The sequence below is a fragment of the Salmo salar genome, chromosome 02 (genome assembly GCF_965601325.2).
Source record: "Salmo salar chromosome 02, fSalSal1, whole genome shotgun sequence".
NCBI lineage: Eukaryota > Metazoa > Chordata > Actinopteri > Salmoniformes > Salmonidae > Salmo > Salmo salar.
Window position 1 is genome coordinate 90998631 of NC_138292.1, and position 14993 is coordinate 91013623.

At 40.8% G+C, this 14993-nt stretch overlaps 1 protein-coding gene across 1 annotated transcript; it reads right to left on the reverse strand.

Annotated features, from left to right (window-relative positions):
• Positions 1–4860: 4860 nt before the first annotated feature.
• On the reverse strand, positions 4861–14144 carry LOC123732593 (uncharacterized). The gene is made up of 2 exons (XM_045711861.2): positions 13573–14144; positions 4861–6670 (listed from the first exon to the last, which is right to left on the reverse strand). Exons 1-2 carry the CDS (start codon positions 13898–13900, stop codon positions 5550–5552), a joined length of 1449 nt encoding a protein of 482 aa, XP_045567817.2. The 5' UTR covers positions 13901–14144; the 3' UTR covers positions 4861–5549.
• Between the last annotated feature and the right edge of the window lie 849 nt (positions 14145–14993).

The following is a 14993-nucleotide window of genomic DNA, read 5'->3' on the forward strand; positions in this document are numbered from 1 at the left end:
CACCTTTCAGCAGAGAACAAAGAAGATGACCATGCATGAAACGTTAACCAGAGAATTTCATGAGCATAAAATGAAATATCTGAAGGAAGAACATGAGATGAGAATTGTCCAGGTTGAATTGGATATGAAGTTGGAAGAGAGAGGTATGATCCTAAAAAGAGACAGTAATGAGACAATAGTGATGACCAGCCATGGTGAACAATATGATATGTAAAACAATACATGTTTTGGCATTTGGATATTCCTGAGTGAGAGTATTTTAATCACCACAAACTACATTTTAAACCAGCCTTGGTTTAGTCACTCATTGTAACGGCCGTCGGGAGAGAGAGTAGACCAAGGTGCAGCGGAGTTAGTGTTCATCATTGAATTTAATAACAGAAAGAACACTGTACGAAACAACACAAGAAAACCGACAGCCAAACAGTCCTGTCAGGTGCAAAACACTAACAGAAACAATTACCCACAAAACCCCAACGGAAAAACAGGCACTTATGTGTGACTCCCAATCAGCAACAACACTCTACAGCTGTGCCTGATTGGAAGCCACACGGCCAAAATTAATGAAACAAACCAACATAGAAAAATGCACAGAGAACGCCCACCCAATGTAACACCCTGACCTAACCAAAATAAAGAACAAAAACCCCTCTCTATGGCCAGGGCACACTCATTTCATTTTGCTGCACACTATTTGAATTTTGTACAGAACAAACATTATCAAAGCAAAAATAAGCCATAATGAACACATGCCTCAGCCACGGACACATCTACCTCAGCCACGGACACATCTACCTCAGCCACATCTACCTCAGCCACGGACACATCTACCTCAGCCACGGACACATCTGCTTGATGCTGATCTTCCATGGGAGGAGTTGTGCAGCACAGCTGTAGCAATGATCACCTTGCAGCATCTTCTTGGCTTGGAACGAAGTGTATTGCGAAAACACGGGTCTATTTTTCCATACTCCAAACATACGCTGGACCATCCCTCTCGTGTGGATATGAGCTCTGTTGTATCTTTGCTGCTCAGCTGTTATGGGATTTATGTCTGGTGAATAAAAAGTTACTCTGACCATGTCACTATATAGTAACTATTAGTAGACCAGATTACTATGTAGTAACTATTAGTAGACCATATTACTATGTAGTAACTATTAGTAGACCATGTTACTATGTAGTAACTATTAGTAGACCATATTACTATGTAGTAACTATTAGTAGACCATGTTACTATGTAGTAACTATTAGTAGACCATGTTACTATGTAGTAACTATTAGTAGACCGTGTTACTATGTAGTAACTATTAGTAGACCGTGTTACTATGTAGTAACTATTAGTAGACCGTGTTACTATGTAGTAACTATTAGTAGACCATGTTACTATGTAGTAACTATTAGTAGACCATATTACTATGTAGTAACTATTAGTAGACAATGTTTCTCACCCTAATATCCACTGTCACCAAGTAGTTGTCCACTATGTTGTCCTCTCTGAAACTGAGACCAATGAAGAGTTGAGGGAAATCCTTCAATGGTGAGTTGCACCTTTCCAACGGGCAACAATGTTTGAAAACTCTAAATGAGGAGTGCATCCACCCTGAACATTGATGGTAAACCAGTTGTTATGGTTACGGTACTCCTCAGCATCAGGAGTTGATGGTAAACCAGTTGTTATGGTTACGGTACTCCTCAGCATCAGGAGTTGATGGAAAACCAGTTGTTATGGTTACGGTACTCCTCAGCATCAGGAGTTGATGGTAAACCAGTTGTTATGGTTACGGTACTCCTCAGCATCAGGAGTTGATGGTAAACCAGTTGTTATGGTTACGGTACTCCTCAGCATCAGGAGTTGATGTAAAACCAGTTGTTATGGTTACGGTACTCCTCAGCATCAGGAGTTGATGGACACTTGATGGGAACATGACATCCATGACCAGCCAATCACTCCTGGGAACTGCCCATATTCATAGAATTGCACTTTATAGTTGGCTTGGCCAGCAGCATCAGGAAACTAGATGTAAAGACTCCTCCTGCAGACTTTATAGTTGGCTTGACCAGCAGCATCAGGAAACTAGATGTAAAGACTCCTCCTGCAGACTTTATAGTTGGCTTGGCCAGCAGCATCAGGAAACTAGATGTAAAGACTCCTCCTGCAGACTTTATAGTTGGCTTGGCCAGCAGCATCAGGAAACTAGATGTAAAGACTCCTCCTGCAGACTTTATAGTTGGCTTGACCAGCAGCATCAGGAAACTAGATGTAAAGACTCCTCCTGCAGACTTTATAGTTGGCTTGGCCAGCAGCATCAGGAAACTAGATGTAAAGACTCCTCCTGCAGACTTTATAGTTGGCTTGGCCAGCAGCATCAGGAAACTAGATGTAAAGACTCCTCCTGCAGACTTTATAGTTGGCTTGGCCAGCAGCATCAGGAAACTAGATGTAAAGACTCCTCCTGCAGACTTTATAGTTGGCTTGGCCAGCAGCATCAGGAAACTAGATGTAAAGACTCCTCCTGCAGACTTTGTGAACAATTAAACACACAGTTGCTTCACTGGCACCGACACAAATCACCAGTTTCACAATGAAAGATTCCAGATGCCAAAAACCTCAGTGATCAGAACTTGGAGAGAATTGGGTGAAGGCCTTCCTCTTTGAGACAGAGAGGAAAGTCTAGGCTCAAGCAGAGATATAATCTCCAATGCATTTTCTTTGTACATACGAAAGCGGTTCAAAGTAATGTAATGGATTCCTCCTATCCACAAGTACTGGTCTGGCTGGCCTCTGTAGTGCATGTTGGTCTTCATTTAGACATTCCATATAGTCCAGGCTCCCTCACAAACAGCACTAAGCAGAAGTTAAACCTGCCTCTTTGAAAGATTCATTTAATCTTCCATTTAGTCCTGGAGTAGCTCTAATCCTCCCTCTTGCAATCAGCTTTGATTAGTCCAGAACAGGCTAAATCGACCACTATTTTAAGATAAGTCTGTGCAAGTCGCTTTGAGTTAAGACAGCTCAAACAAGCATTTTAGTCTGGGACTAAGCTTAAGCCTTGTCTGTGAAACCGGCCCTGGGTGTTTTATATAATATGACTAAATGTGTTTATTTCTGTGTTGCAGGGGCAGTCAAGAAATGGAACAGCAAGGCCACAGAACATGACATAATCAGAGCTGTGGGAGACCACCTCAAGCCCCTGGTAGAGCCGGGGGTGGTGTTTACCACTCCACCACGCCTTCAGCAGGCTGGAAAAGTGGGATTGATCTGGTTGATCCATTTGTTTGTTTCAGTTTTCAGTAGTTGAATCCTTTGATGTATTGTTGATTTCAAAACTTTTCAGTTTCAACAAATGCACTGGGTTGATTGAAATGTTATACTAAACTTACATACCATGCACTATTTTGACATAGTGGAAGATATACTGAATTTATACTGTTTTTCATACGAAGATACGTGTTGCTTTTGCACATATTTGTTCATTGAAGAGTCTGTTGATTGATTGGTCATTGGGTGCATTTGTTTTATAGTATAATAAAATCAAATCAAGCTTTATTTATACAGCACATGTCAGACATGGATGCAACACAATGGCTTCACAGGAAAAAACTATGAAAATAAACAGAAATATTTAGTACAGAAACATAAGAGGATTAAAAAACAGAAGACTAACAACTGAAAGACTAATGAACATTCTAAGGAAAATCCATTGATTAAAATATTAACAATTGGATGCAACATCAACCCAAAATCTCAGCTTGTTTTACTACATTGTTTGTTGTTATTTTCCCCAGCAAGAAAACCAAATGTCACTTAAATAGAAGAGGGACTAACAATGAGTCACTGACAACAACCACAACTAAACAGGTGGGGTTTTAGGAGGGGTTCTGAAAGACACTATGGGGGTGTCCACTGAAAGTTGACTAATAACAACAACTGGGACCTAAAAGACACCCACCATGAGACCCACTAAATCTGCCCAAGAAGAGGAAAACAAAAGAAAAACCCACACCAAACTTAACGACAGGAAGTAAACCAAAAAGGCAGAGCAACTAAAGGTGTTGACTCTCCACATGTATCAAGACAACTGGAGCACTGGGCCAGACACTCTTAAATAGAACCTGGACCAGCTCAGGTGAAACACCTTCCCACTAACGAGATGGACAAGCCAGCACAGGTGTAACACATACTGACTAACGAGGTGACACCAATCAGTGCGTCCTACGTGCTAACGAGCTAGACGTGCTAACGGAGCTAGACATGCTAACGAGCTAGACGTGTAAACGAGCTAGAGGTGCTAACGAGCTAGAGGTGCTAACGAGCTAGAGGTGCTAACGGGCTAGACGTGCTAAAGTCCAACCTCAAAACACATATGGAAAAACCAAAGCCTGTAACACCTTCCCCCTTAAGACAACAAATAAATCCTATATTTTTGTTGGACAAGTTTGCTCACCACCAACAGAAAACAACTTCCATTTCACATTATAATCAACTAAATTGATTCCCTTCTACAATATAAACATGGTGTCTACTGGATGTCAACAATTAAAAACAATATTTTTTTTATATTTTTCCCCCACTAGCTTCTAGAACTCTCTTCTTCCTAAAACTCACTAGCTTCTACAACTCTCGTCCCCTTAGAACGAGTCCAAACAAAACGAATCTCCAATACAGAAAAACGTGCAGTCAAAATAAATTGTGATCCATGGAAACGGACTGGCTAAACGCACAACACAAATCTTTTTGACTGCCCACCCTTGAGACAATCAGCAACCAAGTTGTCCTTACCACAGACATGTCTTATTTCAATAGGAAACTCCTGCAATATCCGTAGTAACTTTCCACCTCACTGCGGAGCTTCTCTCTCTTTTCAGGGTTCACTAGATAGGCATGTTGTTGGATCGGGGCCCAGTCCCCAATGTCATGCTCTAGTACATCTGAGAATGAACCCTTATATTCTAAAAGCAGGGCGACAATGTCAATATAATTGTACCCAAATATTGTCAGTTGGTTGCATAAATCATTGATTACTAAATGTTACATGAATTGTAAACATGAAATATCAAAACCAAATGTACACCCCTTTGTTAATATGTATTGGCAATAATTAACTTAATGGTGAGGCATGGAATAATAAAACATGTATTTTTTGCCAGGCTGGATGTTTGAAATATGAGGTGATTTGAGACCTGCTTCTTCAGTAGTGGAATAAAGACACTTGGATGTTGTAAAGAAATGCTGGAGTGATGTAGGATTGTTAATAAAATTGATTATAGACCAATTTATTATACTGTGTCCATGTGTATAGGCTGCAAGTACGTTGAAATTAAGTTGTTTTCAAGTCATTTAAAAAGCTACCAGAAAAACATCTACATTTTCACTTTCAACCGAATGTATATTGGTCTTATTTAGTCTTATTTTCAACATCTTTTCAATTCCATTTTGCTAAGTGGGATATTTCATTGATATCATGAAACAATTCCTTCATGTATGTATTTTCTGATGTTTAATCAGAGATCTTTTATCAGAGAATCTCTTGTCACATTGATCACAGCTACAAAGTTTGTCCACCTGTGTGTGTTCTCTGGTGTACAGTCAGATAGCCAGATGTACTAAAACTCTTCCCACATTGACCACAGCTATAAGGTTTCTCTCCTGTGTGTGTTCTCTGGTGCACTGTCAGGTGGCCAGATTGACCAAAACTCTTCCCACATTGACCACAGCTATAAGGTTTCTCTCCTGTGTGTCTTCTTTGGTGCACTGTCAGATGGCCAGATTGACCAAAACTCTTCCCACATTGACCACAGCAATAAGATTTCTCTCCTGTGTGTGTTCTACGGTGTACAATTAGATGGCTAGATGTACCAAAACTCTTCCCACATTGATCACAGCTAAAAGCTTTCTCTCCTGTGTGTGTTCTCTGGTGTACAATTAGATGGCTAGATGTAGTACAACTCTTCCCACATTGATAACAGCTGTAAGGTTTCTCTCCTGTGTGTATTCTCTGGTGCACTATCAGGCTGTCTGGTTGAGTAAAACTCTTCCCACATTGACTACAGCTATAAGGTTTCTCTCCTGTATGTATTCTCTGGTGCACTATCAAGGAGTTTGACGCAGTAAATTTCTTCCCACATTCATCACAGCCATAAGGTTTCTCTCCTGTGTGTGTTCTCTGGTGTACAATTAGATGGCTAGATGTAGTAAAACTCTTCCCACATTGATAACAGCTATAAGGTTTCTCTCCTGTGTGTATTCTCTGGTGCACTATCAGGCTGTCTGGTTGAGTAAAACTCTTCCCACATTGATCACAGACATAAGGTTTCTCTCCTGTGTGTGTTCTCTGGTGTGATTTCAGGCTGCATGACTCAGTAAAACTCTTCCCACATTGATCACAGCCAAAAGGTTTCTCTCCTGTGTGAATTCTCAAGTGTACTTTCAGTGCATCTGCTCTTGAGTAACTCTTCCCACAATCAAAACAGTGGTGAGCTTTCTCTCCTGTGAGTACTCGCTGGTGTATTTTAAGTACTGATGTAGATTTGCAGTAAGATTTCTTCCCTGTGAGCCTCTGCTGGTGTTTCTTGAGGAGTTCTGATCTGGAGAGACTCTTCTCTGCCTCGTCAGCATCATGATGTTGTTGAGGCTCCCCAGAGGATCCACGATAGTCACTTCTCTCTCCTGTGTGAATGACAAAGTCAGACAGATGGTTAAAGGCCCACAACAGCAGTAATCCACTGTTTATTTGAGGTAAAAGGTGATGCCCAGAGCGTACCCATGAAGTTGTACAACAATTGACATCTGTTAAATTTGACAATTAAGACAGACAGTCAAGTTAGCAACAATCATATTTCATCTTGTTTTCACATTAGTGGGAAGTAGAAATAAGTTATTAAAGTTGTTGAAATCCTAAGCAGTGTGCCAGACGACTTTTGGTCTCCAATATAGGCCCCTTTCTGAGTTAGCTAAAATTGCAGCACGAGGGCAGAAACACCTCCCTGCTAATGAGGAAACCACTAGTTATGGATGTAGTATATCTGCTAATGAGGAAACCACTAGTTATGGATGTAGTATATCTGGTAATGAGGAAACCACTAGTTATGGATGTAGTATATCTGGTAATGAGGAAACCACTAGTTATGGATGTAGTATATCTGGTAATGAGGAAACCACTAGTTATGGATGTAGTATATCTGGTAATGAGGAAACCACTAGTTATGGATGTAGTATATCTGGTAATGAGGAAACCACTAGTTATGGATGTAGTATATCTGGTAATGAGGAAACCGCTAGTTATGGATGTAGTGTATCTGCCTGGAGCAAAAAATGGTGAGGAAAGATTTTAGTTTTTCACAATGTATTCTGAATATTACAGCACTAGATCAGGAGTGCTACTCAAGGAAACTCACATTAAGCTCTGTGTCTATTCACTAATTCAGCACCGTGGGGGAAAACTCAGGGGAGTTCTCATAGGCTGACAGCAAATATAGCCTCCATTTCCAGGTTGCTTATGAGTGCATTTTACATTATTTTTGGATTATAATTGTAAGGCTCACTTGAATCACCTGCTTAATTTCTGTGTGTTATTGTCGCAAATCAACTGCTTTATACTTAAAAAAACACTTCAACCAGTAAAATGCTCTTTGGCTAGCTTTTCCATCAGCCTGACAATGAGGGTTTGTACACTAAGTGTTTAACAAACAATAACATAGTAGAGGTCGACCGATTATGATTTTTCAACGCCGATACCGATTATTGGAGGACCTAAAGCAGCCGATACCGATTAAATCGGCCGATTTTAAATATATATATTTGTAATAATGACATTTACAACAATACTGAATGAACACATTTATTTTAACTTAATATAATACATCAATAAAATCAATTTAGTCTCAAACAAATAATGAAACATGTTCCATTTGGTTTAAATAATGCAAAAACACAGTGTTGGAGAAGAAAGTAAAAGTGCAATATGTGCCATGTAAAAAAGCTAACGTTTAAGTTCCTTGCTCAGAACATGAGAACATATGAAAGCTGGTGGTTCCTTTTAACATGAGTCTTCAATATTCCCAGTGAAGAAGTTTTAGGTTGTAGTTATTATAGGAATTATAGGACTATTTCTCTCTATACCATTTGTATTTTATATACCTTTGACTATTGGATGTTCTTATAGGTACTATAGTATTGCCAGCCTAATCTTGGGAGTTGACAGGCTTGAAATCATAAACAGAGCTGTGCTTCAAGCATTGCAAAGAGCTGCTGGGAAACGCAGGAAAGTGCTGTTTGAATGAATGTTTGAATGAATGCTTACGAGCCTGCTGCTGCCTACCACCACTCAGTCACCGCTCAGTCAGACTGCTCTATCAAATATCAAATCATAGACTTAATTATAATATAATAAACACAGAAATACGAGCTTCAGGTCATATTCAATTTAATATCACTCTTCACCGACCCACTGACAGGTGTTGTACCTCGTTTCCCTCCTTCAGGGAACAGTAATTATAGTCATAAAGTTACACTCCCTTTCAGTCGGTCAACTTCAGTACAACATACTATGGGGAAATACTATCATTCCCCATGCCGACCCAAATCCACAGATACTAAATGAAACGGCCCCTGGCAGACCACCCAGACCTGACCCCGCAAGATACGTCAGTTCTGTCAATTTATTCATTGTCTTTTGTTTGAAGCCCTCCTGTCAATGTTGAGTAAGGACGCACACCTGATTACACACCTAGAAGTGGGATTAGTCTAATAGCCTACAGCTGTGTCTGTCCCAAACTCACTGGCGCAGGAAACTCTGTGGGCCCAGAATATTTTATACAATGTTGCAAGCTTGCCTTCTTCAGTTTCAGGCGACCCAGTTGATAGTAGATACAATGTTTCAAAATCATTGAAGACAGGCATAACGACTGCTGGTGTAGTCTATTACCAGAAACTATAGGAGCATAATGACTGCTGCTGTAGCCTATTACCAGAAACTATAGGAGCATAACGACTGCTGGTGTAGCCTATTACCAGAAACTATAGGAGCATAACGACTGCTGGTGTAGCCTATTACCAGAAACTATAGGAGCATAACGACTGCTGGTGTAGCCTATTACCAGAAACTATAGGAGCATAACGACTGCTGGTGTAGCCTATTACCAGAAACTATAGGAGCATAACGACTGCTGGTGTAGCCTATTACCAGAAACTATAGGAGCATAATGACTGCTGGTGTAGCCTATTACCAGAAACTATAGGAGCATAACGACTGCTGGTGAAGTCTATTACCAGAAACTATAGGAGCATAACGACTGCTGGTGTAGTCTATTACCAGAAACTATAGGAGCATAACGACTGCTGGTGTAGCCTATTACCAGAAACTATAGGAGCATAACGACTGCTGGTGTAGTCTATTACCAGAAAGTATAGGAGCATAATGACTGCTGGTGTAGCCTATTACCAGAAACTATAGGAGCATAATGACTGCTGGTGTAGTCTATTACCAGAAACTATAGGAGCATAATGACTGCTGGTGTAGTCTATTACCAGAAACTATAGGAGCATAACGACTGCTGGTGTGGTCTATTACCAGAAACTATAGGAGCATAACATCAGAATTTACGAAGGCAAGCAGCAGCGGGAGGAGAAGGCTATAAGGAAGAGTTTTTTTATGATGGTTAGCTATATTGTTTCAGAGGGGTGTCATCAATAGCCCATATTGACAAAGGGAAAACAGGTTAAAAAAAACAGAAATACCTTATTTACATAAGTATTCAGACCCTTTGCTATGAGACTCGAAATTGCTTTCAGGTGCATCTTGTTTCCATTAATCATCCTTGAGATCTATCTACAACTTATTTGGAGTTCACCTGTGGTAAATTCAATTGATTGGATATGATTTGGAAGGCACACACCTGTCTATATAACATCCCACAGCTGACAGTGCATGTCAGAGTAAAAACCAAGCCATGAGGTCGAAGGAACTGTCCGTAGAGCTCTAAGACAAGATTGTGTCGAGGCAAAGATCTGGGGAAGGGTACCAAAAAAGATTCTGCAGCATTGAAGGTCCCCAAGAACACAGTGGCCTCCATCATTCTTAAATGGAATACTCTTCCTAAAGCTGGTCACCCGGCCAAACTTAGCGTTTGGGGGAGAAGGGCCTTAGTCAGGGAGGTGACCAAAAACCAGAGCTCCAGAGTTACTCTGTGGAGATGGGAGAACCTTCCAGAAGGACAACCATCTCTGCAGCACTCCACCAATCAGACCTTTATGGTAGAGTGGCCAGATGGAAGCCACTCCTCAGTAAAAGGCACATGACAGCCTGCTTGGAGTTTGACAAAAGGCACCTTAAGGACTCTAAGACCATGAGAACAAGATTCTCTGGCTTGATGAAACCAAGATTTAACTCTTTGGCCTGAATGCCAAGAGTCACATCTGGAGGAAACCTGGCACCATCCCTATGGTGAAGAATGGTGGTGGCAGCATCATGCTGTGGGGATGTTTTTCAGCAGCAGGGACTGGGGGACTAGTCAGGATCCAGGGAAATATTAACGGAGCAAAGTGCAGAGAGATCTTTGATGAAAGACCTGCTCCAGAGTGCTCAGGACCTCAGACTGGGGCAAAGGTTCACCGTCCAACAGGACAACGACCTTAAGCACACAGCCAATACAACACAGGAGTAGCTTCGGGACAAGTCTCTGAATGTCCTTGAGTGGCCCAGCCAGAGCCCGGACTTGGGACCGATCTAACATCTCTGGAGAGACCTGAAAATAGCTGTGCAGTGATGTTCCCCATCCAACCTGACAGAGCTAGAAGGATCTGCAGAGAAGGATGGGAGGAACTCCCCAAATGCAGGCGTGTCAAATAAATTAGCTAAATGAAAGGGGGAAAAAAGATTTTAATCAATTTTAGAATAAGGCTTTAACGTAACAAAATGTGGAAAAAGTCAAGGGGTCTGAATACTTTCCGAATGCACTGTATACAGCAACACCTCCCCCATAAGCATTCCTGTCTTTTCTGTAGATGTTATATCCCTGTATTGCTACTGCTGTATCAAAGGAATTATCTAAGTGATTTTCAGAGATTAACATTAGAGTGCATTCCAAATACAATAGGCAGGCAAGTAAACAAAAACGTTTTCAAATAAAAACTATTCCAGAAAATGTCAACGCGTATATAACGCCCGTCCAAGAGACTGTCAACTAATCGCGTTCACATTATAATGCTGTGGCACGCAGTTCCTCAGGTAATTCTCACCAAATCCCTTTTTAAAGTCAGGGTATGAGTCGAGAAACATGCCTATTTTCCTCTAAAGTACGTACTGTTACGATTGCAAAGCTATACGATATTACAGAGAACAAGTTAATTATCTCACATCTCTGAAAATATTTGTAATGTTGTGCTTCTTGTTCACGGAGGGTAATTCATGCCAATGTTCTTTTCTTTAAGCTGTTAATACAAATCGAAAGGAGTTTCCAATATCCTCATATCTTAAAGTATTTCTGGTGATAGCAAGTGATAGTGATACACAAGCTAGGTCTATTTTAAACATTGCCATCCCATGGCAGCATTTACCAGCCACCAGATTCAGAAGCTTTAAAACCACATAAAAAAAATATTTAAAACCCAATTCTATTTTTGCCCAAAGTTAAGATATAAATTATTCAAACTGAACATAATTCATGCTGGTTATTATTTTAGGCTATTTTAGTTTTGGAGTCAAAGATAGTTTTGGAATAGTTTTCATTTTTCAAACAGGTTTGTTATTTTATTTCAGTTTACTAAATAGTTTCCCCCTAATTACTTTTTCTATAATAAGCATGGAGGTTTCCCCTATCAACCAGTCATAGGTACTGGTGACAAAGCACCTCGTAACCTAGCTGGGAATGGGACAGACTGAACCCTTCTGTGGTAACAGACGGGGGATTTGTAATCAAATCTAATTCCCAGGAATGGGGTTCATATGAACCACAGAGACTGTGTGTGGGATAATAACATGGCCGTGTCCAACCCTGCTTGTTCCCTCGACTCCGCTACCAACCACCAATCTCCAACAGGGCCCTTAACCTGTATCACTAGACACCTCATAGTGAGCTACAGGTAGGAATCAGCAATGAATCCCAATAATGAGACACCTCTGGGGAGGGATGTCAGCAACATTTAACAAAAAATATATACAGTGTTTTATGACAAACCGTTTTTTTACAAATCCGTCAAGACACCAATGTAAATTGTCCGGTGGTGATTTTATGAATTGTTCAGCAGTCTTATGGCTTGGGGGTAGAAGCTGTTGAGGAGGCTTTTGGTCCTAGACTTGGCGCTCCGGTACTGCTTGCCGTGCGGTAGCAGAGAAAACAGTCTATGACTTGGGTGACTGGAGTCTCTGACAATTTTGTGGGCTTTCCTCTGACACCGCCTATTATATTGGTCCTGGATGGCAGGAAGCTTGGCCACAGTGAGTTACTGGGCCGTTCACACTACCCTCTGAAGCGCCTTACAGTCAGGTGCCAAGCAGTTGCCATACCAGGCTGTGATGCAACCGGTCAGGATGCTCTCGATGGTGCAGCTGTATTACCTTTTGAGGATCTGGGGACCCATGCCAAATCTTTTCAGTCTCCTGAGGGGGAAAAGGTTTTGTTGTGCCCTCTTCATGACTGTCTTGGTATATACCCATGTGGGTGATTGAAAGATGAACTGAGGTCCACACTCCAGTCTAGTTGATGGTGGTAATGCACCTTAAAGTTGGTTGCCAACCGCCATATAAAGTACAAAGAAGAAAAAGAAGCCTGAAGGAAGGAGAAATGACGAGAAATGAATTTGGTTTACCGTTTGGGGCGTCGCAACTGGTTACCTATTTTGATGTGATGTGAAAGTATTATGTGAAATTATTTTGATGTGATATGAAACTACAGCAATTTATGTTTCTAGAAACGAATCGCAATTGAGAATCGATTCACATTTAGGTGGAATATTTGACTATTTTGGCTGCCAGAGCCAGTCTACCTCTGAAAATAACATACAGTCCTTGGACCTTGAGGAGTAACGGGGGCAGCAATCAGCAGTAGAAACAATAACAAAGCGTACTCCCTGCCCGTTTCGGTAAAAAGCTGAGGGATGGGACTGGAGAAATGTAACCAGCCATGATATCAACATTCTAGTTTTAACCATGTTTTGAGGATATACAGTGTTTGTTTATATTTACTGACAAACATTGGAGTAAATAAAAGCTGATATTTGGGGTTCTGATGGAGTACGACAGTTGAACTAAGCTCATGAGGCATTTATAAGTGATTTCTTCAAGAAACAGATGGGTACATATCATTAATGTATAAGTCCCTAAATGGATGTAACAACTGCTGATTGCCCCTTTAAGAGAACATCTTGGGCTAATCTAATATGAGATATTGAGGACTACAGTATTTCAGGCATTGTTATTGGATGCATTTGATCAATTGTTAACGTGTTGTTGATGGTCCACTCTTGATGTTCTACACGTTACAGTGTAGCTTCAGCCATTCCTACAGAACAACATTAAAGTGTAGAACCCCTTTACTGCATATTGGTTCAACGACTGCAGAGACGGTACTTACTGGTGTTAAACAGATCTCCAACCTCCTCTTCTTCCTCCAATGTGACAGTCATCTCCCCCTCCTCCTCTTTCACTCCATAAACTGCATCCTCCTCTTTCTCTTCCTCCTCTTCTTTTACTGTAACATCCTCCTCCTCTTTCACTCTGAACGCGTCTTCCTCTTCTTTCACAGTTACGTCTTTCTCTTCTTCCTTCACTGTAACAGCCTCACCCTCTACTTGTTTTTGTATTGTAACAGCCTCCTCTTCCTCCTCCTCTTTGACGAGAGCTTCTTTCTCCGTCCAGCAGACCTCTTCTTTAACAGGAGGAGAGTAACTTAGTGAACTCATGGTCGGGGATGTTAGTTAGCTAGCTAGCATTAGCGACTAGCCTAGTTCTAAGCTAACTTAGCAAACCAGCTAGCTGACAAACAACGTAAATATATAATTAAATGGGCCAACAAGTACATACGACAGAAGTGTGTTTAATACACAGCGACTAATATACACCAAAACAGTGTAAAGAGCGTGAATGTTGTAGCTATGTTTGCTAGAAAGCTACCGAGGTGTCTGACTAGCTGTTGTTGTTGAAGGAGCGTCCCGTCCACTAGATTATACGTCACACTGGCAGCATCGCCTGAACCTAAAAGACACACATCGCCATCTGCTGACTGGAGTGGGCAACGCAGTTGAGGAACCAAACGTTTATTTTTCATTTATTTCAGTAAAGTTTAATATTATATTAAGTCGTTCAAAGAGAAGCATGTGTTGATTGATTCGCTTTTAATGAGTGAGAATTTAAAACAAACTTTACACTCACTACATATTTGCGTTGAACCATACTTCTGACATGGATCATTTTGCCCCCAGAGGCATATCTTTTATCATTACCAAAATGTGGTTTATTCAATTCTTCCCATTTTTAATGACTTTGTCAATCACCTGGTTCTTAACAAATCTAAATCATGGTTTAGTGTTTCTGTATCAAAATGGACTTTTAACAAATTCAAATCCTTTGGAGTCATTTTGACCCCAGCCAAAAGCACCCCAGATAAAAGCACCTTTGACGTTTATTTCAAATAAAACATTTTATCATACACGTGTTTAGCAGATGTTATTGCGGCTGTAGCGAAATGCTTGTGTTTCTAGCTCCGACAGTACAGTAATATCTGACAAGTAATATCTAACAATTTCACAACATATACCCAATACACACAAATCTAAGTATTTGAATCTAGGTTTCTCTGTAGACATGATCCATCCCACCAGAGGGTGGAGGGGCACCTGTATCAGCAGTTTTGACCAGATAGACACCTGCAGACACACAGTATAGTGCCTTCCATGTACTCTCCTAAGATTGGACTTTTCTATTCCATGTATCACATGACTGTGTACAAAACTGCCAATGGTAGAAAACTCTCCCAGCAGTAGAAAACTCTGCCAG